The 27,663-nt window shown below is 38.5% G+C and overlaps 1 protein-coding gene across 15 annotated transcripts in view; it reads left to right on the top strand.

Annotated features, from left to right (window-relative positions):
* The first annotated feature begins 10,898 nt into the window (after positions 1-10,898).
* magi1b (membrane associated guanylate kinase, WW and PDZ domain containing 1b) overlaps positions 10,899-27,663 on the top strand; it is a 183,333-nt gene continuing 166,568 nt past the window's right edge. For 11 of the 15 annotated variants that reach the window (XM_088636263.1, XM_088636260.1, XM_088636267.1 and 8 more), the window contains exon 1: positions 10,901-11,747. In XM_088636263.1, coding sequence (XP_088492389.1) covers positions 11,450-11,747 — 298 coding nt within the window. In that variant the 5' untranslated portion in view covers positions 10,901-11,449. Of the gene's footprint in view, positions 11,748-27,663 lie in introns of all 15 variants that reach the window. The other 4 variants (XM_088636266.1, XM_088636265.1, XM_088636255.1 and 1 more) reach the window with 2 other exon arrangements.

The raw sequence follows: 27,663 nt of genomic DNA, 5'->3' as shown, positions 1-27,663 counted from the left end.
AGACCAGATACTAGCTAAATATTTTACCTTTTTAGAGAGCTTGTTGTCTGTTATTTTAGGACGCTCTAATTTTCTTTATAAGTAATTTCCAGGCTAAAAATGTAATTTCCAGGTTAGTGATGCATTTTTTAGAATAGGGAGATAAGGTCCCATTCTCTTTGGAACATCCCGATTTATAGGAATTAAGATTTAGCTCTAGGTTGTTTTCTTTTTTATTTAGTATGCAGGTTTATTTTGTCTTGTGGGCCTGTTTTGTCCAGATTTGCTGGTTCGTCAGGACATAGGCCTATGAAATGCCTTGTTTATAAATAGGGAAACCTGCAGGTTGTATGTTGTGTTTTCTTTAGTTTCTGTTATTGTCATCTATTGTCATTTTTCATGAATATTATTATAACTATTATTCATTGTTTATTTACAATGACAATTATTTAATGAACTGTCAGTTATTAATAAATATACTACTAGTGTCCCCTGTTTTTCTGTTCTTTTTAAAGAAGAATATGCCAAGAATATAAATATCTTGTTCAGACTAGTGAATAAAACCAATTCTCATCTGCTAATCGATGTTTGTACTAATTTTTAGAAAATAATATATACGTGTAAATATATGAAGGTTTTCAGTAACTCTATTATGATTCACGGACACTGTGGTGGAACACATTTCAAGGTACAGCATATTGTGTTATCTATATCTTAATAGAGGCTTACCTCTAACAAAACAAATTAGTCTCTAGCATTACTTTGAGAAACAGACTTGCTTTCATGTGTTAGAATTGCTTTATCATAGTTAAATAATTTTTCACGTGTTCAATGCAGGGTTTCGGTTTCTACTCCTGTTTTTATTCATTAGAGTTTAAACTTTAAAGAAAAGAAAAAAAGTAGAAAAAACATAATGATCTGGAAACACAGAACTGCATTGCACAGTCCAAACTGTGTTCCCTCCCATTGAACACAAAAGTGGATGTCATCTGTGCTCTCCTTTTATTCCATTATTACCTTGCTACTTAGTCAATTACAGGCTTTTTTCTGTTATTCTCATGAGATTCTTGGATCAAGCTGATACAGAGAACAATTTGATCATCATGGGCTGGGTGGAGCCCTCCTAATACTTACTTACTTACAATAATATAGTGATTAGATTAGTGTTTTCTTGATAACTGTTCCATTAAATGTAATAATTCGAAATTTTAAATTAAAAATAAAAGCTGAAATTTTGACAGGTTCCTAATTTGAATGCCAGCACATCACAGTGGCAAGATATTATTAGTACTGTAAAATACTGTATTCCTCCTATATATTTTAATTTAGTGCTTTGAATATTTCCTGGAATGGACATGTGCTGTATATCCTCAATAAAACATACATCAGAGATTCACACAAAACAAATAGGAGATGATATTCTTCAATTAAATGCAGATTTTGATATATGAAGGTGCTTATTTACTGGTACTAATCCAATTATCACCATTTCCAAAAAGTCTAGTACATATTTCCAGGTATTTAATTCAGCTTCCTTTTTTAAATAACAATTAGGGGAAGTACATTGGTGACACTTCTTTTCTCTGTTCACATTTTGTAGAAACTTCTCTTTCAGTTGGTATGATAAGAACCATAAGTACTTAGAAAGAATGTGAGACTTTTTGTTGACATTTGTTATTAATCACTGGGAGAGCCGACCCCAGCAGGAGTGTACAAAAAGGAATTATCTTTAACCTGATACGATGTCGAGGCCACAGAAATTCCTTTTTATTGAATCATAGAAGAAGAAAAAAAAATGACTGAAAACATACAGGATACAACAACATTGTCCCTTTCTGTGAAAAAGTTCAAATGTAAAGTTCTGGTTACAATTTAGAATTCCTACTAAACTCTGATTATACTACAGTACAATATTTAGTAAGCAACATAACCTTACCTTAAGTCCATTCCTAAGGGTAGGGAGCTTATGATTTTAATCATATTATAATGTCATGTCATTTACCAAACTGCTTTGTAACATACAGTGTCGCAGGAAGCCGGAGCCTACCTGGCAAGCAGCGAGGGCAAGTTAGGGTACACCCTGGACAGGGCGTCAGTCCATCGCAGGGCAAGTGCAAGCCAGCCATGCATGGGGACAATTTGGAGGCCACTGTAAAGGCCGTGGGGGGGGGGGGGATTTGGCCCAGATTCCAGGATAACTCCCTACTCTTATTTTATGTCCAGGGATCTTTAATGACCACTGAGAGTCAGGAAAGAGAGTCATCCGAAAGACGACGTCCACTACAGTATAGTGTCCCCGCCACTATACTGGGGCATTAGGACCCAAACAGACCGTAGGGTGGGCATCCCCCACTGGTCCCATTAATACCACTTCCAGCAGCAACCTTAGCTTCCCAGGTGGTCCTCCATCCAGGTACTCACCAGGCTCAATAGTGGGTTGCCAGTTGAGAGCTGCAGGGTGATATGGCTGCTTGCTCATATTATAATGTATCTCATCCCAGCGTTAATCCCACTCAACAGCAGGGTCCGCTTGTCGGCTTGACGGCCTGCCGTTGGGGGGGGGACAAAGTAATGTAGCCAATTCATAGAGGGGGATTATTAGGAGGCATAGGAAATTTGGCCAGGACACCGGGGTTACACCCCTACTGTTTTAGAGAAACACCCTGGGATTTTAATGACCACAGAGAGTCAGGACCTCGGTTTTACATCTCATCCAAAAGACAGCGCTTGTTTTACAGTATAGTGTCCCCGTCACTATACTGGGGCATTAGGACCCACATAGACCGCAGGGTGAGCACCCACTGCTGGCCTCACTAACACCTCTTCCAGCAACAACCTTAGTTTTTCCCAGGAGGTCTCCCATCCAGGTACTGACCAGGCTCACACCTGCTTAGCTTCAGTGGGCTCCCAATTGTAAGTTGCAGGGTGACATGGCTTCTGGCATACTCATATTGTAATGTATATCTATATATATCAATCTATATCTCTTGCTGATTTATCAGCTCTCATGAATCAAACAGTTTTAACCCCCTTACATCCTGAATGGTTACCATTAAATACAGGTTTCATTAATTATGCTAATTGCACTCTGCTGGCGTCTTCGCAGACTTAATTAAACATCTGAGGATAAACCAGAATACACTATTCATACAGAAAACCACACTTAGGGAGATTTGTTTTTTTCAGGAGAGACCTCTACACCTCCATTTTTACATGTACAAAAACACTGGTGGAATCGAGCTTGCTCTGAATCATTTCAGCCTTCCAGCTGAACTGGTTAGAAGGAAGACTGTCCATGTGGAAATGGCTGAATAATTGTGCTTAAAATCCATAATTTAAGTGAATACAGAGGCGGCTAGTGGTGATGTGACTGTATGACATAGTGAAATCAAATCTGTCTGTATATGTCAGGGAACAAGCTCAAAATGCATAGAAGAAGAAAATATTATTAATGCTCCATAAGTTAATGAATAAAAAAAGCAACACTTGATGATAGCAGGGCACGTATTATATGCAGTAGTAAATGATTAAAAATATTAATAAAAATAAAATTTCAAAAAATATTCGTAAAGAATTGTGACGTTATCCATCCATATTAAACAATTTTCAGAGGTGAATTCGGTGTCTTCCTCAAACCTCCTAATTAGAGGTGAATTCAAACCGCCTAATTAGCTCTATATTGTATACAATGGTTACACAGTGTTAGTAATACTAATGTCTCCTTTAGTCACTAATTTATCAAAATTTAGAGATACAAGAATTAGGAATATAAAGACAAACCTGAAGTATTTTAAAGAAGCCCAAAGATAAAAGAGGAAAAGGACAGCAGCTTTACTTCCACTGTTCACAGCACCTTTCAGACCTGTACTCCATTAATCTAGGCGTAAAAGAAAGACAGAGCCATGCCAAGAATAGTGAAGTTTCACTGTTCGCCTCTAATTCAATTATATTCTCTGGAGGATGCCAACATGCATTAAAAAGTGCATTAAAATAGCAAGCCTGCAACTGAGTGTTTCTGGGTTGATAAAGAATGGCGTAAAATGTATTTTCCATTTGTTCCTGAGAAGTAAAAAAAAAAGATTGTAAGGACTTCTCCCCCACCAGACATACTTCAGATTGAACGAGTATTTCAGAACACACATTGTTTTCTCCCTTGTTTAAATTCAGCTGATCTCTGCCAGGGCAGCATGATGGTGCAGTGGTCAGCATTGCTGCCTTGCTGTGCTGGGGCCCTGAGTTCAGTTATGGACCTTGGGTGCTATCAGTGTGGACCTTGTATGTTCTCCCCATGTCCATGTGGATATTTGCCAAGTGCTCTGGTTTCCTCCCATAGTCAAAAGATACACTGGTAGGTTAATTGGCCTCTAGGAAAACATGCTGTGGTATGAGTATGTGAAATTTTATGTATGTGTGTGCTTTGCAATGGATTGGCATCCTATCCAGCATGCACCTTGCCTTCCCTGTTGCCTGCTGGGATAGGCTCCATCTCCCGGGTGGCCCTGAAATTGAAGAAGAAAATGGATCAATAATCTCCAGTGAATGATTGAGAATATAATGTAACCCCATGGTGCTACTGCCCTTGTAAAGCACCCTTCTCAATGCATCATGGACCTGAGCCAGTCTTCGCCATCCTCTCATCCCCCCTGGTATTGTCTAGCCGCTCTAGATGTCCAAGCCAGTGTAGTTGTGCCGCTCTTACCTCCGCTGTTATTGGGGGATCCTCATACAGCTCGTAGAGCTCGATGTTGGTATTATAATGTCATGTCATTTACCAAACTGCTTTGTAACATACAGTGTCGCAGGAAGCCGGAGCCTACCTGGCAAGCAGCGAGGGCAAGTTAGGGTACACCCTGGACAGGGCGTCAGTCCATCGCAGGGCAAGTGCAAGCCAGCCATGCATGGGGACAATTTGGAGGCCACTGTAAAGGCCGTGGGGGGGGGGATTTGGCCCAGATTCCAGGATAACTCCCTACTCTTATTTTATTATGTCCAGGGATCTTTAATCTTTAATGACCACTGAGAGTCAGGAAAGAGAGTCATCCGAAAGACGACATCCACTACAGTATAGTGTCCCCGCCACTATACTGGGGCATTAGGACCCAAACAGACCGTAGGGTGGGCATCCCCCCTGGTATTGTCTAGCCACTCTAGATGTCCAAGCCAGTGTAGTTGTGCCGCTCTTACCTCCGCTGTTATTGGGGGATCCTCATACAGCTTGTAGAGCTCGATGTTGGTTCTTAGTTGCCACTCTCCTTCTTTCTGGACTTGCCCGTAGATTTTTCGGAGGATCCTTCTCTCCCAAGTATTAAGGAGTTCCGCATCTCGCCTTGTCAGCATCCATGTCTCCTCTGCATAGGTAACCACAGGGCGGATAACGGTCCGATATATCACCTTCTTTACCCTCATCGACAAAGGTCTCATCTTAAACAGGTCCTGCACACTAAAGTAGCATCGATTTTCTGCATTGATTCTCTCTCTAATTTCCAGGCTGATTTCACTTCAGCGAACCCAGGTATTTAGAAGTACTGACTTTCTCCAACTGGTAGCCCTGGATTTCGAGCGGTGCATCACTGGTGATGGTGCCCTTCCTGGTCATCACCTCATATTTGGTCTTCACCATATTAATGGTCAGCCTAGCCCTGGTTTATGCTTCTTCCGCTGAATAAAGTTTTCTTTAAGTGTCCGGATGTTCCTACCCAACAAAATGGATGTCATCCGCATAGGCTAAATACTGTCCCAATCTATTCAGTAATGTTCCTCCTCTGTTGATATCACTGATTATAAAACCAAGTTAAATAGTAAACACGAGAGAGCATCTCCTTGTCTAAGGCCTCGTCTCACCTGAAACTCGCACGATCCGTGGTTCTGCACCTCCACCTTACCACTTGTTTTGGTCATGGTCATCTTTACTAGCCTGATCAATGTCCACGCTACTCCTAGCTGTCCTAGCATCTGGTATAAGTATGCTCTATCAACACTATCATATGCTTGCTTGTAATCTATGAATAGTTGATGGACATCAATGTTATATTCATAACACTTCTCTAAGATGCAATTGATAGTGAACATATGATCCATCATTGACCGGTTACATCGAAACCCACGTTGGTAGTCTCCAAGGACTTGCTCAGCGTGGGCTTCTAAGCGACTGGCTAGTACTTTCAAGAAAACCTTATATGAAAGGTTTAGCAGGGAGATCCTGCGGTAGTTCGAGCAGTCTAGTTTTGACCACTTTTTGTGAAAGGGGCAAACAAGGGTAACTCTCCATTCGTCCGACATATTTTCTTCGACCCATATCCTGCTTATTAGCTTTTATAGGCTGCCTGCCAGTTCTTCTCTGCCATACGCCATACTCAGCCATTATCTCATCTTGCCCTGGCGTTTTATTATTTTTCATGCTCCTTATAGCTTCCTTGACTTCGACAGTAGGTGGGGTTCCATCTTCGGATTCTCTCAGTGGTATCTTCATCTGCTTCCTCTTCTTCTCCTGTTTCATCCATCTCGCCAGTGTCATTCAGTAGTTCTTCAAAGTTATCCACCCATTGCTCTAGTATCTTTCTTTCATCATTGATCAAGTTCCCTTCTTTGTCCATGCACATGGCCGGTCTTGGTAGGAAACCATTTTTATGTTCCTTTATCTTCTGGTACACTTGCCTTGTCTCCTTGTTATGGTATAACTCCTCAATTACCTGTAACGTTAGATTTTGCCATTCACTTTTCCTGTATCTACATAACCTCTTGGCTAATGTGTGTTTTCTAGAGAACTCGGCCGTGCTGGTTCTCATAGGTCTTTGTAGCTTTTTCTTCCTTGCTTCGTTTCTTTCTGTAATCGCCACCCTACACTTGTCATCACACCAGGTCTTTCTCCGATTGACTACTTGACGCCCCACTACCTCAGATGTGCACAGAACCGCTCTCTTAATTACGTCCCATTCCTCTTTGATACTAGAATTTTGTATCCTGAGTTTTCAGCTCTTGTCAGATCTCTCGCCAGTATTTGCCTATTGTACTTTGGGTTCTTGCTTCCTCTTTTCGTCTTTAAGATGGTTGTTGTCGGTATTTGATCTTAACCAAAAAGTGGTCAGAATCCATATCAGCCCCACGATAGCTTCTGACATCCAGTGTGTCAGATCCATGCCTCGTGTCGATCAGCACATGGTCAAATTTGGTTCTGTGTTGCTCCATCAGGTGACCGCCAAGTCACCTTGTGGATGCACTTCTGCAGGAACCATGTGCTACTTAAGGTCATTCCTTTGCTCATTGCAAAACTGATGAGCCTAAATCCATTTTCATTGGTCCATTCATGAAAGCTCTCTTTCCCTATGGTGGGTCTATACGCTGGCTCCTTCCTGACTTTGGCGTTCCTATCTCCAAGGATGATCATAACATCATGACCTGGAGCTTGGTCATATGCTGCCTCGAGCTCAATATAGAAGCTCTCTTTTTCTTCATCTTCTGCTTCTTCTATAGGGGTATGCGCACATATCAATGTTACATTAAACATCCTGGTCTTGAGATGTAAAGTGCAGAGGCATTCGTTCCTGGCTCTATAGGCAATAACTGTACTCTTATACTCTTTCCGGACTGCAAAGCCAGTACCAAGCATATGGATCTTACTACCGCCATAGAAAAGTGTATAGTCTTTGCATTGCATTATATCGGTACCTCTTCATCTAATCTCCTTTAGTGCCGCTATTCATATGTTGTACTTGTCTAGTTCATTTACTAAGCTCCTAAGACCCCCCACTCTTTATAGACTGAGAACTTTTACAGGTCGCCAAAGATCCAAAGATCGTTGGTCTGCAGGCCCTTATTCTGCATATTCGGGCCACCCCACTGTAATGGTGGGCTCCCCCATCTGCCACATGGGGGATATGCTCTCTAGGGGTTACAGGGTCCTCTGAGAGGACTGCGTATATAGTTCCATATATTAAAATTATATGAACCCACTGAAGCTAAGCAGGTGTGAACCTGGATGGGAGACCTCCTGGAAAAAAGTTGCTGCTGGAAGAGGTGTTAGTGGGGCCAGCAGGGGGCGCTTACCCTGCGGTCCATGTGGATCTCAATGTCAATGAATATAGTGACAGGGACACTATACTGTAAACAGGCGCCATCCTTCGGATGAGACGTAAAACCGAGGTCCTGACTCTCTGTGGTCATTAAAAATCCCAGGGTGTTTCTTGAAAAGAGTAAGGGTATAACCCCAGCGCCCTGGCCAAATTTCCTGTTACCAATCATGGCCTCCTAATAATCCCCATCTATGAATTGGCTTCATTAATCTGCTCTCCTCCCCACTGATAGCTGATGTGAGGTGAGCATTCTGGTGCACTATGGCTGCAGTCGCATCATCCAGGTGGAGCTGCACATTGGTGATGGTGGAGGGGTCCCCATTACCTGTAAAGTGCTTTGAGTGGAGTGTCCAGAAAAGCACTATATAAGTGTAAGCAATTATTATTATTATTATTATTATTATTATTATTATTATTATTATTATTATTATTATTATTATTTTGCATTTATACAAAGCTTTTCATCCAAAGGAATCTCAAAATATTGGAAGTGATAATAATAATGCAGGAATTATTTTTTTAACTTAGCAGTATCTACAACAACTGAGAATTTCCCTGGTCTTGAAAATTGCCTCTGACTTAATGCTGACCTGGTGAGCATTGACAGTATACTTTTTTGTGACCTGCTGCAAGTACACATCAGTTAAATAGTTTATTTATTATCTAGATATGAACTTGCAAGTTTGCTTGTGATCTAAGGTCTTATCTTGGATAACGCAAACGTGATACACTGTACCATAAATACTCAGTCTGAAGAAGTAGCTTTTTCACGGCAGTATTCATGTTGGCCATGAAAGGTCAGGAAATCACAACAGAAGCTACTGGCCGAGTAGACGTTTCAGATGCTACATCACCTTGTGAAAGAGCTGTGTTCAGTTGTTCTTGAGATGCAGCAGAATGGCTGCAGTGAGCCGTAGATGAAGGGGCAAGGGGTCCAGTCCCCTAGTGCTGCAGTCTCTGAACGTCGCACTCCTGGGAACTGCCTCCTGCCTGAAATCAGGAGAGTTCGCCTGTGCAGAAGAGCAGCACAGGAACAAAAAAACCTCCATTCCCGAGTCATGAGGAGAATAAATTGCACAGACATCTCTGATATGTTGACACTGATGCTGTGTTGACCAAGCAGGTTGTGTTATTGTGTTTATTTTATGCTTTTCAAATAATTGTCCTATTCCAATTTTTTCAGAAGTGTGTACCATGGTATGACAATTGAAAAGACATGTGTGCTGATATCAGTGTTTCAGTTTTTCTTTTGAGCCCACAGATATGTAGGGAAAAATATCAGTATATTTGTAAAAGAACATACTAATTTCAAGGCCAGGGTTATGCTGGATTATACTGCCTAAAACTGCATTCTTTTGTTGTAAAAAAATATTAAGAAAATATGAAATATTTAATGTCAGCTGTACACAGTAAAACATATACATGTGTTATTTTGTGTTTCTCTCTCTGGTAATCATTGTAGTATTTCAGCTCTCTTATGCTGATCTGATCTGAGAAGCGATAATATGATTCAGTTGAAGAGAAGGTTTGATTTTCTGTTCAGTCCAGGCCACAGACCGGCCTGAGAGTGACAGAAGTTTGAATGTCATTTTAAGGTTTGGAAAAGTTTAATCTTCCTCCCTAGGTAAAGTGCAATGCCCCATCTGATCCCATCAGGCATCGATGTGTCACATTTCCTTATCTCTCCCCCCCTGTACTGGTGTCTGGCTGTAACAGATTGACACTCGATGTACCTTTTTTTCCAGACTGCCAGCTTCCTTCAAACATCAAAACGGTGTGCTTTCCTTATATGACTGCATTACCAGAAGGTATAGGCACGTGCAGGTGGGGGCTGCACTTCAGTTTTGTATAAAGCGAGTCTTTACCTTTTGGCAGAAGCCTTTGAAAGTTAAATTTACATTAATTAAAAAAACAAAGAATGCTCAAACTGGCACTGTCTAATAATTTACTAGAGGAATCAACCATTGACATGAAAGCCACAGTCCAGCTGCTTCTAGAGATGGGGCCTGCTCCAGAGACAGAGGAAATTACCCAATTTCTTGTTTCTATTTTCTTATTTTAAACTGTGCTATACCCCTTGGTATAAATATCAGGATACCCCCCAAAAACAGTCTAGAAAAAGACCTTAGCACATATTCAACATTTTCTACCCAGTCTTATTCCATTCTTCTGGTCAAATCCTATTCACAAGACTGTGATGGAGGTGGTATCGCTCGAGTGTTTCCTTGGTTTTTCCTTGGTAGGATTTAGGAGGTGTGGAGGGAATGGGGAGAGCTCCTCTCATCCTTTTCAGGCCAATCAGACCTTGGCACCCAATGAAAGCATGAGGGTTCTAATATTTTGTCCAGTGAGGGTATATTCCTTTGTGCATTATTGAAAGCTTTTTAATGTCAAAGTTCTTCTGTTACTTCACAGTTAGAACTATGGATTAATACTATTAGTAACAAACAAGATATATAAAAAGACTGTAAGTAAACGGCATATCTGTTAACAATCCAAAGGACATTGGAGACTGACCGCATTTTCGTTTTTCATTGTATGTTACCTACAGTATATGGTCACCGAGGCTTTGTAGATTACGAAAAGGATTCATTTTTTTCAATTCACATACTTTCCGTTTTTTTTAGTTCCTCACGATGTTTGTACCATGTCTAAGAAAGTAAAAAATATATATACTAATTCAATTGTATATATGTAATGATTGTTGTAAGTCTTTAGGAAGTTCAGAGATTACATTGCGAGTAATGTGAACAAAGATTGTTCGGCATTAGGACCCTGTGATAGGTGTGACCAGGATTTCCCTTTAGGGCTCCGGGAGGGTTATGTGACGCATGCGCCTACTTTACTATGGCAAGCTCCAGATAGCTGGATAAAATGTAACAAAACAGGCAACAACATTGTACCTGCTTAAAGGAGCCGCAATCGTACCGAAACCTCTCTTTCAACTCCACCAGTGAGTAAAATCAACACTTACTTTTGGGGCTTTTGATAAGAAAAGACGAAAAGTGAATGCAAAAATTAAAAAAGAGAAAAACTGGAGATAAAACAAGCGTGGACTCTGGACGGTCGTGAAACTAAAGCAAGTCAGAGACGGATAAAGATCGACTTGTGGAGGATCAAGCAGTAAAGATGTTACCATAGAAAATGAGAAAACATGAGAAACAAACCAGGAGAGAAGAAAGAACTGAAGCTCCACTAAAGTGGACTTTTGTATCGCAATGGCTTGATTTTTTTTCTAAACATTAAGAGCTTTAATTATGATTCCTGCTTGCTAAAACAAAAAAGAAAAAAGAAAAGTTTGCTGCTTGTCCTTGGGATATTGAATTCTATGAAACAGCTGATTTTGGCTGTCCCTGTTTCTGTTGGTGGGGCCACCTGTTTTCTGTTGGTTTGTATTCACCATGTCCAAAGTGCTACAAAAGAAAAACCATTGGACAGCAAAAGTTAATGAGTGCGCGATTATCAAAGACGCTCACGGGGAACTGAATGTGGAGTTGCTCGGGGGAGCAGAGAATGGAGAGTTTCCGTACATCGGGGAAGTTAAGGAAGATGTCGCGGTTTTTAGAGAAGGAAAATTAACCGAGGGGGAATTGATCCTGGAAGTAGAGGGGCTCGCAGTGTCTGGATTGCCCCTATACGATGTAGAGACAGTGATAAAGAACTGCAAGGGTCCCGTCAGGTTGAGAACTGTAAAACAAGGTAGGTGATGCAAGCAGCCGACATCCGACATGATGATGTCCCTAAATCCCTCTGCGCTCATCCAGTAGCCTTTTTTTCCTGTTTTGGTTGGGAGCAATGTTGGTGAACGCAGGGAAGGACAAAGATAAGTAGTTTACCCAGTGAGTGAGGTTTTGTAAACAAATTGCTACAATATTTAACTTTGTTTTATTTTAGATACCAGTGCTGGCACGATAGATGACCTGTCTTATGGTTTAGACTTCCATATTTCTGTTACACTGTTTACAGTATAACAAAAGTACAAAATTATCCCCATCCCGTTAGTGTTAACTTTATTTGTTTTTACTACAATGAAAACAACGATCTTAATAACAATTCTGTGAAATTGTAAAAAAAACCCAACATGAAATGCTGTACCTAACGACAAAACACCAGGTGCTTTGTTTCCTTGAAAGTGAGGCTTACAATACAGGAACAGGGGTAACTGTAGATGGCCAGTTGCTCTGAAGTGTTTGTCACATATTTTGTCCTGGGGTTGTGGACACCTTAATATGGCTGATTAGCCCTGCACAGACACATATGGGCTGTAATACATCATTTTCTAACCTGTTTGGAAAGAGCAATAGGCTTGACTGCGGAGAACAGGGTCTGTAATACAGTATATTTCTTTTACACCAATGCTCTGTTGCTCTGAACCTATGAAAAGCTTTTAATGAACATAGTGAAATAGGAAGTTCAACAAATTGTCTTCTTTTGATGTATAACAACACATTTTTGCTAGAAAACATTAACTGTCTGGATCCTAAAATGCAATGTCCAGTCCATTTAAGAACATTTAAAATGACAGGGTTCCTCTTGCCTTTGTTGGTTCACTTACAACCTTACTTACTTCAAGTTGTAGCAATGGCTTCATGTCAGGATGGTGTCTTAGAGTGTAGAAGCCATTCAGCTTTTGTCTGGCTTACATCAGGTGTAACTTCTTTTTTAGAATTTCTAATGTCTGTTTTGGACGCTTGCAGATAACAACACAGTGCTTTGATGAGAGTCATCAGGATCAGTGTGACAGATTTTCCATTTATCCGGCCTGTAATAGCTGGCACACAGAGGCTGAAGTAACCCTTACCAGTTCTGCCAGCATTGCTCCTCCTTCTGTGTGTACCAGTGATACACAGTGTGTTGGGTGCATACAGTACATGCACAGAGGAACATTGATTGTAATGCATCTTTATTTATTGCTTCCATCACATGTTTCTAGTTTATTTCCTTCCAGGCATAAAATTGTGGTGGTTTTGTTCAGATACATGAGTCACTTGAAACAATTTCATGCAACGGACTGATCAGCTTCATTGGGACATCTTTTTCATTTAAGTTGTTCTGCGTTTTCATTAATGCTAAGAAGGAACATGGGGATATTTCATTACAGATGAATAATTTAGGGAAGTCATGATGTAGTTCTAATTCAAAGTGGAGCACACTGAGACAATATGTGAGAGAAGTTTGTTACATTCAAGGGCTAAGCATTTCAAAACAAAAAAGATAGATGTCAGTCTGATCTTGGCACTGTCTGAGGGTTTTTTATCCCATAGAAATCAGCATTCAATAAATAAAAAAACAAACATCTTGCTTTAAGCTATGAAATAACAGAAATAACTGTTTTTGTAAAGCAAGTATAATAGAATGCTTTCCTTTTGGCTACGATGATTTATGTGCCAATACAGATTATGCTGTAATATTTCTATACTTTATATGGTGTAAAAATGCAGTTACAATTTGCGGATGTTTTGAGAAATAACCATTCACTCAAAACCTTTAATATTGTTCTTAACTTTACTTATTAATACATCTGAGTTTGGATGAGGATAGACTGAGCTTATCATTTGGCAATCTTTAATTATCAGAAATTTCAAAAACTAGGAACTCAACAACTCAAGGTAACCCAGAGCTGAGTGTCCAATATGAAGTGCTGTTGCAGCTAATTCATTGCATTTCCCAAGGCAATCTAACTGACATATTGTCAAATGTTTCTTGTTATTGACATCATTCTTTCCCCAAAACCATACAATTAAAAAGGTGCCAGCTCTATCAGAATTAACGAGGTCAAATTGCAGCAGAAGATCACGATGGGATTGTATTTCTTCATAAAGAAAGAAAAATGTGTAGTGAAAAGAGCAAGTCAATGCAAAATGTCTTAGACCTTTACACATCTGTATATATAATGCATATAAGTAAAAGAAATCAAACAAATATATTTGAAACTATCAATACTGACAGGGACTTTTTTAGGATTTTTTTTTTTAGTTACAGCTAGCCCGTCTGGAAGCACTGTTCTGACAAGTGATATAAACACAAGTGACACATCTCATGTGCTTTTCTTAATATTTTCCAGCCCAATAAGTAAGAACTCTGGCAAATAATTCGCTTCTCACTTCCAGTGTGACATTGAAATGGTGTGTGCCAGTGTGGCTGGCCCCATTAACAGGTGTGCTTTTTCTAAAGGTTTTCATGGTGCTAGAAGAGAAGACAGCATTTTCTCTTGTTGACAATAGTTTTTTTTGTCCATTTTAAGAAACACTCTTAGACCTTGGTTAATTGGTACAGTATGGGGCATTGTGACCATAAAATCAAGCCAAGACAAAAAAAACAAACATCAGGAAATCTGCAGCAATGTCCACACTGGTATAGGCCTATATGCACTTTTAACAAATTAAAGTCAAGCCAGACGAGCGTTAATCAGATAAATAGACTGGGGAAACATATGTCACTCTTGCAAATGGTTCACCAGTCTAATTTTCCTTTTCTGCTGAAATGTATGTCCAGGCGTACAATCAAAAGAAAACATTTCTAACACCATTTGTTTCTGATTAAGAGTAGGGTAGACGGTAAGAACTTTTTTAATGTTTCTGTGGGCTGCTTTAACATGCTCAGCTCTTTGGAAATTTGGGATTTTAAAACTAATACTGCTAGGTAGTTAAATTGCAGATGTAAAACAAACTCTCAGCAATCAAGGTTAAAATATATATTTTGTATTGATTTTTTTCAGTGTTCTTTATGTAATTATTTCCCATGTTCATCTTGGTTATGAACTCTTGGAATATTGGTACTGGCTGTGAAGATCTCACAGAGACTTCCTATCTGATGTCTCTGAGTCGGTTACACTTTATACACAGAGGTGCTGGATCTGACCCTTGATATGTCTCAACCCCTAGTTTGAACGGTGACTTAATTTCGTATAAGATAGAAAAAAAAATCTCAGAAAGAAACTTAGTGATGTATTGCAACTGATGTTTATAAATATTCCTTTTTTGTTTCAATAAATAATTAATAATTGAAAGAAAACTGTTACCATGGTACACGCATTTGTAAAGGATAAGACATCATCTTTGCTAGCGAAAGATATTTGGCTAAATAAAAAGAAATCACGCCAGACTATGACTTGAAGTCCCTTCCGCCTTCTAAGTTATTGTTTAGACTCCATTGCCTCATTGCCAGCACATTTTTTCATAGGGCTGTAACTCGCACTGACAGTCATTGAATAAAGAATAATAATTTAGTTGTAAGATTTTAAACATCCTCGCGGGAAACTGATAATATATTGTTCATTTGTGCAGATTGCATAGATGCTTTCTAAGAGTTTATTGAAGCTGCTCACGGGAAGCCCACAGGTGTAGAATTCTCACATGAAAATATGAGCTGCACATGTTATATATCTGTTGAAGGAGGCTGATGGAGATAATACTGTATCCAGCAGCAGCAGAAGATCAGAAACGTAATGGAAACTTCTTGGTTGTCAACTAGTATCAACAGAGAAATACAAGACTAGAGGGATGTGGCTTGAACATTAAACAACAAAACATTGTGCCGAGTACTTGTATAGTTTTATATTGGAATGAGATATTGTGCATTTAAAAAAAAAAATATTACAATGCAAAAATGAATGTTTCAGAAGCACTGTGCTGCTTTGTGACTTTGGTGTACCAAAAATGAAACAAACACCTATGGACAACACAAGTGACCAGGAGTTTTATAACTGTAATTATGGCTTAGCTAAGGAGTCTATTTATTTATCCTTTTTATGCTTGTTGCACAAGGAATTAATATATTTTCATTTTGTTTTAGATCACTTCTTTTTAAGTGGTCATAAAGAGACCCGTTCTTTAAAGTATCTACGGAATAAATGAACTCCCTAATCAATGTTTAGAAAACCTTATAGTAGTGTTCAATTATTCTAGTGGATTTCCAGTTTTTCCTAGTTAATGAAGAACACCAGCATTTGCTTTTTTGTTTGGCATGGTTGTGGCTTTCAGTAACTTTTAATGGGTTTGGCTTACTGTGAAGCTTATAATTACATGCATGTCTTTGGAGGTAAAATTTGATTTCTATGAGACATGTGATTCATTAGACCTTGAAGAAAAGGGTTTTGATAATTCAGGTTTATGTGCTGCTGTTCCAGTGAATCATTTGATGTCCAGGTCCCACATAATTGTCCATGAGACATAGTGGTATGAAGACATAAAGACCTCTCTCATATGGCTCTTTTGCAATAGAACGGCACACTTGAAGGCCAAGTTTTTTTTTTAAATAATTTTGTCGTTCTTTGTAATTCTTTGTCAAAAGTAAAACATATCATTAGAGCTTGCATTTACTGATTCATCTAATTTGGCATTTGGCCCGAATCATAGAATTAATACCCGCAAGAGTGACGTAACTGTTAATGTAGTTGGTCTTTTATTGTTTCAGTTTCAATGTGAGACAGATACCAGAACCATAATTACGCAAAGTCTTTACTTAGTCTGTGTGGCAGGCACATACTCTAGGCAGCAAGTCAAGGGGAACTGTTCATTTATCCCAAGCAGAGAAATACCAAGGCATTTGTGGGGAGTGCCACAGACTATGATGATTAAATACCAACCATTCCTCTTAACACAAACATTCAGACAACTGGTCCATCTTTAGCTATTTGTCGTGAATGAGACCATCCCCTAAAGTTTAATGTTTTGTTAAGGGTAGCATGCTTATATATAGGGCAGCATAGTAATACGTGGTAGTTAGATTTGCTGCCTCATGGAGCTGGGGCTCTGGCTAGAATTTTAGCTTTGGGATGCTATCAGCATTGAGTTTGTGGGTTCTCCCTGTATTCCCATGGGTTTTCTCTGTATGCTCCGGTTTCTTCCCACAGGCCAAAAACATAATGCTAGGTTACTTGGCTTCTGCGAAATTGTGCCTAGGTGTGAGCGTGTACATGTCTGCCTTGCAGTGGACTGGTGTCCCATTCGGGATGTACAGTATCCTGCCTTGCTCTGATGCTTGCAGGGATAGACTCCAGCTTCTGGAAGGATGCTTGTGTAGAGATTAACTGGATCGTGTTATCTTTATTCCTTTTCTCCTTTGTAACATGTGGTTGTATTGCACTTGGTTTTTCAAGCATACGTAAAAAGTTCTACTTGTTCATAGAGTTGTGAAAGGCAAAATAGTTATTACAGATGTGGCCCATCTAGCCTGTCTACCTGGTTAGTAGTAGCTAATTGATCCAGTGATCTCATCCAGCCTTTTATTGAAACAAGCCAGCATATCAGCTTTAACAACATGTCTGGATTGTCAGCTTGTCAGATTGTTCCAGATGTCAGCTTCATGTCAGCTTGTTCCAGATTCCCAAACCTTCTCTAGACTGATTCCAGAGCAGTAATATCTGTTGCACAGCATGCTGAATGTCTCTCTTGTGACCAGGGGAAAGAAAAGAGGGAACTCTATCTCAAGTGCTTGGCTGTTTCATTAACGGTCACTTTGACTAAGGAAGTTCCAAAACAATGGCCTATTTGCCTAGCAGGGCAGACTGGTGCTACAGAGGTGAGTCAGAGGTACAATGCAAATAGTTCCCTGTATTATTCTCAATGTTTTATATAATTCATTTTTAAATGAGAGTGTATTGATGATGCGTGTACTGCCTACATATGATGAACTTTTTTTCATGAATGTTTTCAGAGATAAAGCTGTTATTGGAGTCAGGTAGTGGTCATGCCCATTCCCTTACCCTAGTATTCCTTAAGGAATTAAGCTTTATACTTGGACAACACATTCTTTTATAAGATAAATTTGAGCTTTCATGAACCTATTTGAGAGCTCTTTCTATTTTTTTAGGTGTGGAAGTATAGGAAAAAGCTAAGCAAAACATGCTTCTTGCATTGCCTTTGTACAAAAGAAAGTTTGAATGTGCCCTTGTTGTCTGATAATGTAAAATGTCAAAGATCACAGGAGCTGACAGACGGAGCAACACACTGTTTATTAAGAGAAGCCTGAATGCACAGCCACATCTTCAAAGAAGTTTGGCAGAGTAGCTATGCAAACTGGGAACAGCAGATGCAGCAGCTTCAAGTTTTGGAAGGGCTCTGGAAAAAAAAAACTTCTTTAGAAATCCACAACACTCTTTTGAAGTGGCTGTACCAAAAGGGGTGGGGGGATTTGGTTTCTGAGGCAACTTGCTGGCAAACTAAATCTTAAGACCACTTTTTAAGCTAAAATGAACTCCTTCGTGTAATATATCATTTGTTACATATGGTGGTATTGTAGAGATGAGCATGGCGTATGACATGATGTGCTTTATAGCCTTCACATTGTTTATGGAAAGTGTTTATATTTAAATGAATACTAGACAGCACAATGGTAATGCCAGAACAAGAAAAAAAGACGGGTGGAAGAAAATATCCATTCCACTACTTCACTTTTCCTGGTGAGTGCCAACGCAACCTATGCTGACAGTACAGAGCATGAACTGGGACTGAAAATTTGAACTATTCTGTTACATATGTCCCTCGACATATGGCATATGGACGGCGCAGGCAGAACATGCAAACTCCACATAGAAGGCATCCAACCTCGAACTGAGCCCAAAATCTGAGAGCTGAGAGATAGCAATACTACCTGTCGTGCCACCTCGCCATCTCTGTGAAGGAATTACAGATTTTGAAAACAAAATAAGCCCAGATATGCAGTGCAGTGGGTCATCCCAAGCATCGGCAGGAAACTAGGCCATGGAAATTGAACTATTCATGAATATTTCACTGCAGCTCGCAGGCTAATCTGCAGTTTTTGCAAGATTGCAACTAGGGCAGCACTGGCCAAGAGGTCTGATGGACATGATCCTTGGTAATCTCTTCTTAGTGGCATAATCACATACAATTTTACATAATCGCATCCAGGAAGCCACAGGGGGCGCTGAGAGGTGATCGAGAGCTGGCCAAGCCACCTTACCCTTGGCAGTGCTCAGGCACTTGTGTAGCACCAACTGAGACATCCTGGTCAGAGATTATATTTAAAAAGGAAACGTGGATATGATATATTGCTGGATAAAATCGTGTAATAGTTTTAGGGTCTCAGAGTCTTGATGATGTGGAATTTAAAAGAGGCACATGTTTTAAAGGTATAAAAATGGAAAGACTTGTGTTCTTTGTGGATTCCTATTTATATATTTTGTCTTGCTGTCTCAAAGGACTGTGCATAATCTGAAAAATAAATTGAAGCATAATTCACTGTATGACAGCCAGAAGTTGAAAGATCCATCAAGTTAAATTTGTTGTGAAGAGGTCTTGAAACATTATAAAGCAGTAGATTTTATTAAGATCGTTGCATACAAACTTCTTTAGTGTTTCACTTTATTTTATTTTTAATTTTTCTTACTAATTTTAGATTCTGTGTCTGTGAAGAGAGAACATTTTCTTTGTCTTTTCCGTATCTTTAATTAGAATCCAACACAAGCCCTGGGGTCTGATTGCACAAATCTCATTAAAGCAGAGGAAGTTTTTTTTTTGTTTTCTTTTTTTCTTGCTCAGACCAAGCACACAGTTTTCCCTGGGAGAAAATACAAAAACCAGTCTTAATTAACAGGATTTGGAAATTAACCTGTCCCCTGAAATAGAAAGCAAGGGGTAGAAATGCAGTTTTTTTTCCCCGATCAGGTGTTCAGAAACAAACAACAACTGGTAACAGCACTGAGCTGCTTTTTTTTTCTTTGCCCTTTTTCAATTTTACCCTTCATGGGGGATCTTTTGTAAGACATGTACTGTACTTTAAATCATTGACGTCTTCACAAGCCCATTAAAATGGTGAGCCATCTTTAGAGATCCCTGTCCCACAGATAGATTGGTATGTACTTTTCTTTGTCACCATGGTACTGTACTCAGGAAGGTGTTGTCATTACACTTTTGCTTTACTATTGTTAGAGTTAGTGAGAAACAAACAAACCTACTTTGAGTTTTATGGCTTAGAGAAATAAGGTCCCTAGGATGTTCAGATCCAATTCATACTACTGGGCAGGTTTGAATTACTGTCTTTGTGATGAATCAGCATATCAATACAATTATTCACCCAAAAGTAGGAACTTTTTCACAGAATCAGTTCCTTAATGCCTTTAATTTCAGTAAAGGGTGTGGTCTGCAGAGTTTAGGTAGGATAATCAGAAATGGAAAAGGATCATGATGTCCCAATCAGGATTATTAATGTGTTTTAAAGAGCATGCTTTGCCTATGCCTTGGTTCGGCCATTATCCCACATTCCTTTCTGAATCCAGATCTCAGGCTCCTTTCTAGACAGGGTTATAAAAAGGGAACATTTAGCATAGAACATAAGGCTTGTTGACAGAGCTCGGATGGAGCAGTAAAATAAAGGCCTCTGTATATCCCAGAAACTGCCTGGATGCCACAGGCACTTTGTGTCATGCGTTTATGCAACTAAAAATTCTGCAACACAGGCATGTGATGCATTCTCTATCATGACAGGGTACGCCAATACCCGTTGCCAGGCAGTGCACCATGTGAAAGGCCTGTTAAACTAATTCCATTCTCACTTTTATGTATGTCTAGAAAATGCTGTGCCCTTTCGTTTGTCCTATAAGACAAAACAATTGAGGGTTTTTAGTGTCTGAAACCAGGAGAGAGGAGGTTGAGAAACTTTTAAAACAGTTTACTGTGGTAAATATAAACATCAAAGTGTAATAATAGCACAGTGAAACCATGGTGGATCTTGAGGAGGTGCGATAAAGCACAAGGCATTCTGGAAAACCCGCAACATTGTCTATTGTGGACTCCTCGTATAAAAATACGGGAAATTGTTTAGTTTTGAATTTTTTCACTTTACATGTGTATACAAAATGAATAATCCCACATGGCACATTTTCCAGAAAGGTGATTCAGAGGAATTGCTGACCGGTGGTTAGACATCCTTTATGGAAGGCAGACTAATAATGACGGGATTGCTAATGGGAAAGGCTTCACTTCTGAGGTGTTGTTGACCAAACTACAAAATGGTCGCTACAGCAGTTAAACATTACAGAGACTGTTTACTTTTTTTCTGAATTCTTAATAATAATGTCAAAAAGACCCCTTCTGAAGACAACCCTTTGGAAAAATCCCTGTGCTAGGTTCCTGCTAGTTTTCTGTGTTGTAACAATCTATTTCCTTTACAATCAGTGTGCTGATTTGATACTTTTCATCTTTATTTTGCTGGCATAAACTGCTGATTCTGCCAGTTTGACGAAGAAAGAAAAAAATTGAAGCGACAATCGCTTTTCCCAGCTGAAATCTTTTTGGCAGAGATGTGGTTTTAGTGTAAGACTGCACTTACAAGGTCTGCTTCATAGCTGAAGAAAACCTACAGTAACTTGGAAGCTTTCCCAATTCAAAACAAAGTCCAAGCTCTCTTAATTTGTCTGTTGTCAAACACTTCATTTTTGCTCTAATAAGAGAAATAGTGAAGAAAGATCTTGGGCCTCATTTAATTATCCCTTATTCACATTAAAAAACAAAATCCTCACCTACGTATATGCAGTATTAAACTACCTCTTAGTGATTTCAGGTTGCTCAAGTCTCAGCTTCCCCTTTTAAAGTTTAAATGTGAAAAAGTAATGATGGAGCTGTCTGCAAAAGACTTGCGAATGGGTCTCGCTATATCTGCTCTAACGCTGCTGTCCTACCCTGAGGACTGTATGTTAAGAGAGTACTTCTGGCCACATAGGATAATGACAGGGTTTCCCTATTTCTGTTGCATCTGTACTTCAATTATTTATTTTCAGTTGTGTCTTCCATTTGTCAAAAACACAGCTTCCAGTTAGTCATACTCTGAATCAGTGACTTCTGTCTGGCATAGGACTTTTTCTTTTTCATTTTAGCATAGTGTTCAAAATGTACCTAATGGTACCACAGAAATGCATAAAAAGCACAGAGCACAGACTGTCGGACTGTGCTACTTTACCATTTGTTTATTTCATTCTGACCAATGTTATAAGATAGACCTGATTCAGAAAGTTTCCATGTTTATCTCACATTTCTCTTGCACAGCTGAGACCATGTGTTATACTCTTCCTCTGCAACATTCCAGCCTTTATGAGTGTCATTCAAGGTCCTCTTTGCAGATGTCTTGTGGCTGATATTTTTGAAAAAATAAACGTAATAGGAATGTTTTATGAAATCTCTGGTCATTCAGGAAGAAAACTCTAGAATGTTGGTAGGTGAATATAACTGTGCACCAGAAAAGTGTAAAGTGTCAAGTATCGGAAACATTCTTTTAGAAAAATAATTATACACATTACAAGATATTTAATTGTGTAAAAAGGTTTATTCTAATAAGCATATCAGGAATGTTTTGTGAATATGGCTGAATTTAATGTTCTTATTGTATTCTGAGCATTCCTTTCTCTAGGCACAATGGTGTATGGCTGTTTAGTTTTTTTTTAAATGTAACTTGTATTGAGTATTCTGGCTTCAGATCCTTAAGCAGAGTTCTTTAAGAGTGCCGATGTAGGCATGACAAATCAATTCATTGTATCCACCATTTTCTCAAAGACGTTACCATGACTGGAAAGCAAGTTTGTTTTCTTGATTGACAAATTTTCAAATGCTCTTGACAGGACTCTTAAACATTCAGTCTTCATGACCCAAAGGCTAAAAATTTATACGTTTTTCTAATATATGGGGTGCCATCTCTAGAGGGTTACTTCCAAATCTAAAAATAAATATTTGAGAAAAACTAGATGTTTAACAGTATTCTGTAAGGAAAGGGTGCCCCAAAAAACAAAAGAAAGAAAAGAGAGTGAAACCTATTTGAACTTAAGAAAGGTTAAGTATAAAGGGAAGACATTGTCTAATTTGGCTGCCAGTACTAGTGATTGATCCAAAGATTGCATCCAACTACTGTATTTAAAAAAGAATCCATAGCTGAGTCACTTGTTTCAGACACCCAAAACCCTTTGTGTAAAGTGTAACCTGTTCTCAGTTCTAAATACACTTCCCCATAGTCTCTACTTGTTTTTTTTTATGTTAAATTGTTAATACTGAAGAAGTGACTATGTCAGTGCCTTTAAGGATTTTGAGTACTTAAACCAGGTTCCCACATAGTCTTCTATGTTCAAGACTAAAAAACATACAGTTCTTACAGCTTCTTATTTCTTTTAGTTCGGGTCGTGCTTCTTTGGATTGATTCAAAGTCTTCAATCTCTATTTTGCAATGGGATGACCAAAATTGTATTAAATGAGGTCTTACTAGAGCTTTGTACATTTTTTGTAAGAAGTGGGTATTTTACTTTGAGAACGTAATGATAACACAAGGCAGAAAGATAGAAACCAAGAAAACTACATCTCATTCGGACAGTATTGGACCATCACAGTCTCTAGGCTAGTGCAGCAAATGAAATGAATGGTAAAGTGGTTTTTTGACCTGTTTATTTGTTGATCTTTTTGGTTATAATAGAACACCAATGCCAGACTGGACTTGTATTTGGGGAGGGACAGTATGGTCTGCCTTATGGTCTCAAGATCTATTATAAAAAATGTACTGTTCCACTTATGAAGTCCTTTTCAATATCTTGTCTTTATGAAATGTACTGCAGCCAAACAATTTTTTTTTAATGTTATACTGAATTTGAATACGAATTTTCAAATTGGATAAAGTTAACTCTCCTTATGTACTATATAAGTCTTCTAAACATTAAAATAAAAGCAGTTTCACTGAAAAAGACATACAGTAGTACTAATCTCTTTCAGTGCATTACTGTTAATGTGACACTATAGCACCATCTGTAAAAAAAAAATAGAACAAAGACATTTACGAATGGCGCCGAGACTGAGATTGTAACAGAAATTGAAACATTTGTATTCTCCAGGAGTGTTGGAATTAATAAGACAGGTTGCACATTTTAAAAATCCCTGCCAATAAAAAGCCACATTTCTCTCTTGACCTCTTAAAATTAAGTAAAAACAGCAAATGGGCCTCTTTTTTTGTGCAGGGAATATTGATTTTAATTGTCTCAAGAAAAGTAGTTAATTATGCCCGACACCCTCCCTTTAATATAAGGCTGTCACTACAACACAGCAAACATATTTGTTGATTGTTTACATTGCAGTAATCTGACATCTGGTGGTGTTTTGTCCACTCTTCTGTTTGTTGTACTGTCATCCCTTACTATGAATTAGCACATTAGCTCAGGTCAAACAAGCTTTTCACTTCATATGAATGTAATTGCTACAAGATGCCCCAGAACTGATTTTAGCAGGTATATGCTGTTTACAGTGAGCAAGTGCTGAGTAAGGCTTGTCTTCTTTTCAAATACAGATGAATTAAATTGCTACAGTTTGTAAACACCTACATACACTCTTGTATACCTATAAAATATTACTCAAATTTATTACTAATGGCAAACATTCTAATAGTAACTTGTTTTTTTCCCCCCAATCCCAGTGTATCCTGGATACAAAAATAGGCTTCAAAGATGGTATTCTTTTTCTATGCGAGAGAAAATGTTACCCAAAATGTTTACCGGTTCTGGAAGATGCGAAGACATCAACTTTTGGTGTGTAACTAAATAAAAGGTCTGTTGATGAAAGACAGTGATAGATGTAACGATTTATAACTTTGTTAATGGGATTCATGCACTTGACAGCTTTTGTGTTTTATAGGTCAGGGAGAAGGTAAATCTTACTTCCTCTGACCTTTGTTATATGGGTGCTGTGTTTGTTTTCCTCTGACATTTGGATACTTTGACATTTTTGTTCCTTATGCAGGGGTTTACAAGATGCGTGATATTAAAATTAGCTACGAATGTGCTCCCCCAACTATATATACCATTGTGAGATCCTTGAGAGTTAGAGTAAAAGGTCAGGACTGGCAGCCATGAAGCTGAATAAGAACCAAATACTTAGTGACACTAGTTTGTTTTTTAATTCCTGAAAAGGAAGAAACACGGGTGGATTTGACCATGAAACTAATTGTGTGTCTAGTATGAAATAGTCAGGTCTTCTAACAATAGATTTTTTAGAGTTTGGAAAACAATATTGCAAAATAACCAGAGAAATTCCAACACTCGATGTGCAAACAACAAGAGTATTTGTGGATAAAAATTCCATCTTTATTTTTCAAAGCTGTATCCAGCATAGGTGTTGTTTGTGGAATCTTGCCCATCCAGCTATAAAATTCTTTCAAAATACTTGGTTGGGAATCCCTTCTCTAAAGGAATTTTCAGGAATAAAAGTCAGGAGCTGGTAAAGCCTTAGAATGTAGCTGGGCTGTTTTCTTTTTACACCCGTTTTTCTGCAAGAATGCTTTTAGCAACTTTTCTTAAGGTGTTGTAATGCCATTCACACATTCCTATTGCTGTTACTTTTTTACTGCAGTACACAATATACCTGTTGCTCAGGTTGTACTTGTTAAACCGGTTCAAGTGAAACTATGACATACATTTGTTCACCTGCTGCGAATGAAGGTGGAGTCACAGGCAGAAATGTCATTGGAAAGATATGTTTTGGAGATAAGCCCAGGGTCTTGGCCTTTCACAAGGCTCAAACAAACACACCATTGCTGAGACATGTCCTAGTTTGCCAATTATAGTCCTTTTCTTAAAGGTACAGGATTGCTTTACTTACACTTAGTTGAAATGACTCTGAAATAAGACTATACCATTTCCAGGTTATCTTAATTGTGGAGTGCATAACCAATGTGCTCAATGAGAGGAGAGTGTCTCAGTGACTGCAGCACTAGAGGAAACTCTAGCATTCCTGACTGACACAGCTGTGAAGACCAGCATTACGCCATAATTAGTCATCGGTTTATACATTTGAAAGTGATGAGCAAAACAGCAAGGTTTTTTAATGTACATTCTGTACTAATTTTTTTTCATGATACGCAAATCAGCCCTGGTTCTGGAGGACTTTTTATTCTAGCTCAGCTCTTAACAAACAAAGCCAGATGATTACTGGGCAGCTGCTTTGAGGAGATCTTTGAAGTGTGCAGACACACCAGCCTCCAGGGCTGGACACCTCTTATCCTTGCAGTTCTAGATGTCATGCAAGAAGTGTTCCAATTGAGTAGGTAGTTATGATTTTAAATAACGGTTATGAGTACATGGCTTTTAGTTGGTAGAACAGAGAATTGAAGTTTTGTCAACAAAACAGCCTTTGTCCAGCCCCACTTTTAGTTTGGTATGTATTGAAATCGGAAATGCAAAGGTTTTTACTGTCGTATAATAAGGTTGTGAATATCTTGTAAATTACATAAATGTCAATATGAAAAGGGTTATAGTGCTTTGAATGTTATGGGAAACTGCAGTGGTTTAAATCTGGTGGAGACAGCTGCTCTCTGTTATTGTTTGTCTCTATAATTCAGAGAACAAAATTCAGACTGTGCTTCAGGACTCACCTGTCTCTGATACCCTCTGGTATAGAAGCGCACAGTTTCTGATAAGAGAGTTAATCTTGCTTAAAACCTCTGAAGTTAATGCATGCCACCAATAAGCTATACAAAATTCACATTCAAGGAGATTTGCATGTTAATAAAGTTATATTAATGTCAATTTTTACTTACTTTTTTTTAAGTAGTGTCAGTTCTGCACCTTATCAGAGGTTTCTCATTAAAAATGTACTGCTCTTTTTATTAATACAAATGGTGAAAGATTAATATCTTGCAAAGCCCAAAATGTAAAGTTATTATATCCTTTCCATATTTCCTTTAAATCTTTTTTCATCTTAATTTAAATACTTCCAATGGATAGAGAAGAACTGTTAATATGTGTGTATATATATTATGGGAATGAATATTAATTAGCTTTGGTAGCTTTACAATATGAGGAAGCAGAAAGAGTTAGAAATGAGGCTTCTAACTCATGTTTGTAAAGTCAAAGCAGCCACAGACAGCTATTCCACCCTTTTTAGGATTCACCAAGACAGCATTGCTAATGAACTAGTGAAATGCACTTATATATGTATCTTATTATACATCCACAAAGACACTGTAGCCCTGTAGTGTAAAGTTGGTAATAAAATATATTTTTGTCTTTTTATATAACTGTGCTTCCTGTGCAGAATGTTAAGAGTATGTATCCCATTTTTCAGGTTGGTCCATATCAGTGCAAATTAGTTAAAATGATCATTCCAGAATATTGTGGCATTGATCCCATTAGATGTTCACTGATGGATGTGGAGATACTTGTTGTTTACTCAGCCATCTGTGCTTGACAGTTCTATCTGAGTTGAGGCCCACTTACTATCTGTGGTCTGAACTGGCTTAATTGCATAATCACTTACATCAGCATTCTTTCCCTTGTCATGGCTCACAGAGGGATGTCTTGCTAGTACTTTGAATGTCTTGCTAGTACTTTGAAGTTCTGATGAGTTATGGGACATATCACACGTTAGGAACATTTTACTTCTATTGACATCCACTCCTGAGAATGGTACATTACTTTACGATTTTGGTATATATATGTACTTCTCTACCAAAGGTATATTGTCTACCAGATATATTCTTCCATGACAATAACAGCTATTAAAATGACAGATACGTGAAATTTAATTCAGGGTGTTCTATCATAAACTGCTGCTTTAGGATTAGAGAACATATCACCAAATGAATAAGAGAATAAATAAATCTTTCTGCAACACGTCTTTGCTTAAACCTCCATTAT

The sequence above is a fragment of the Lepisosteus platostomus genome, chromosome 6, assembly GCF_059453375.1.
Source record: "Lepisosteus platostomus isolate fLepPlt1 chromosome 6, fLepPlt1.hap1, whole genome shotgun sequence".
NCBI lineage: Eukaryota > Metazoa > Chordata > Actinopteri > Semionotiformes > Lepisosteidae > Lepisosteus > Lepisosteus platostomus.
This window is presented reverse-complemented; position numbering and strand designations above follow the sequence as displayed.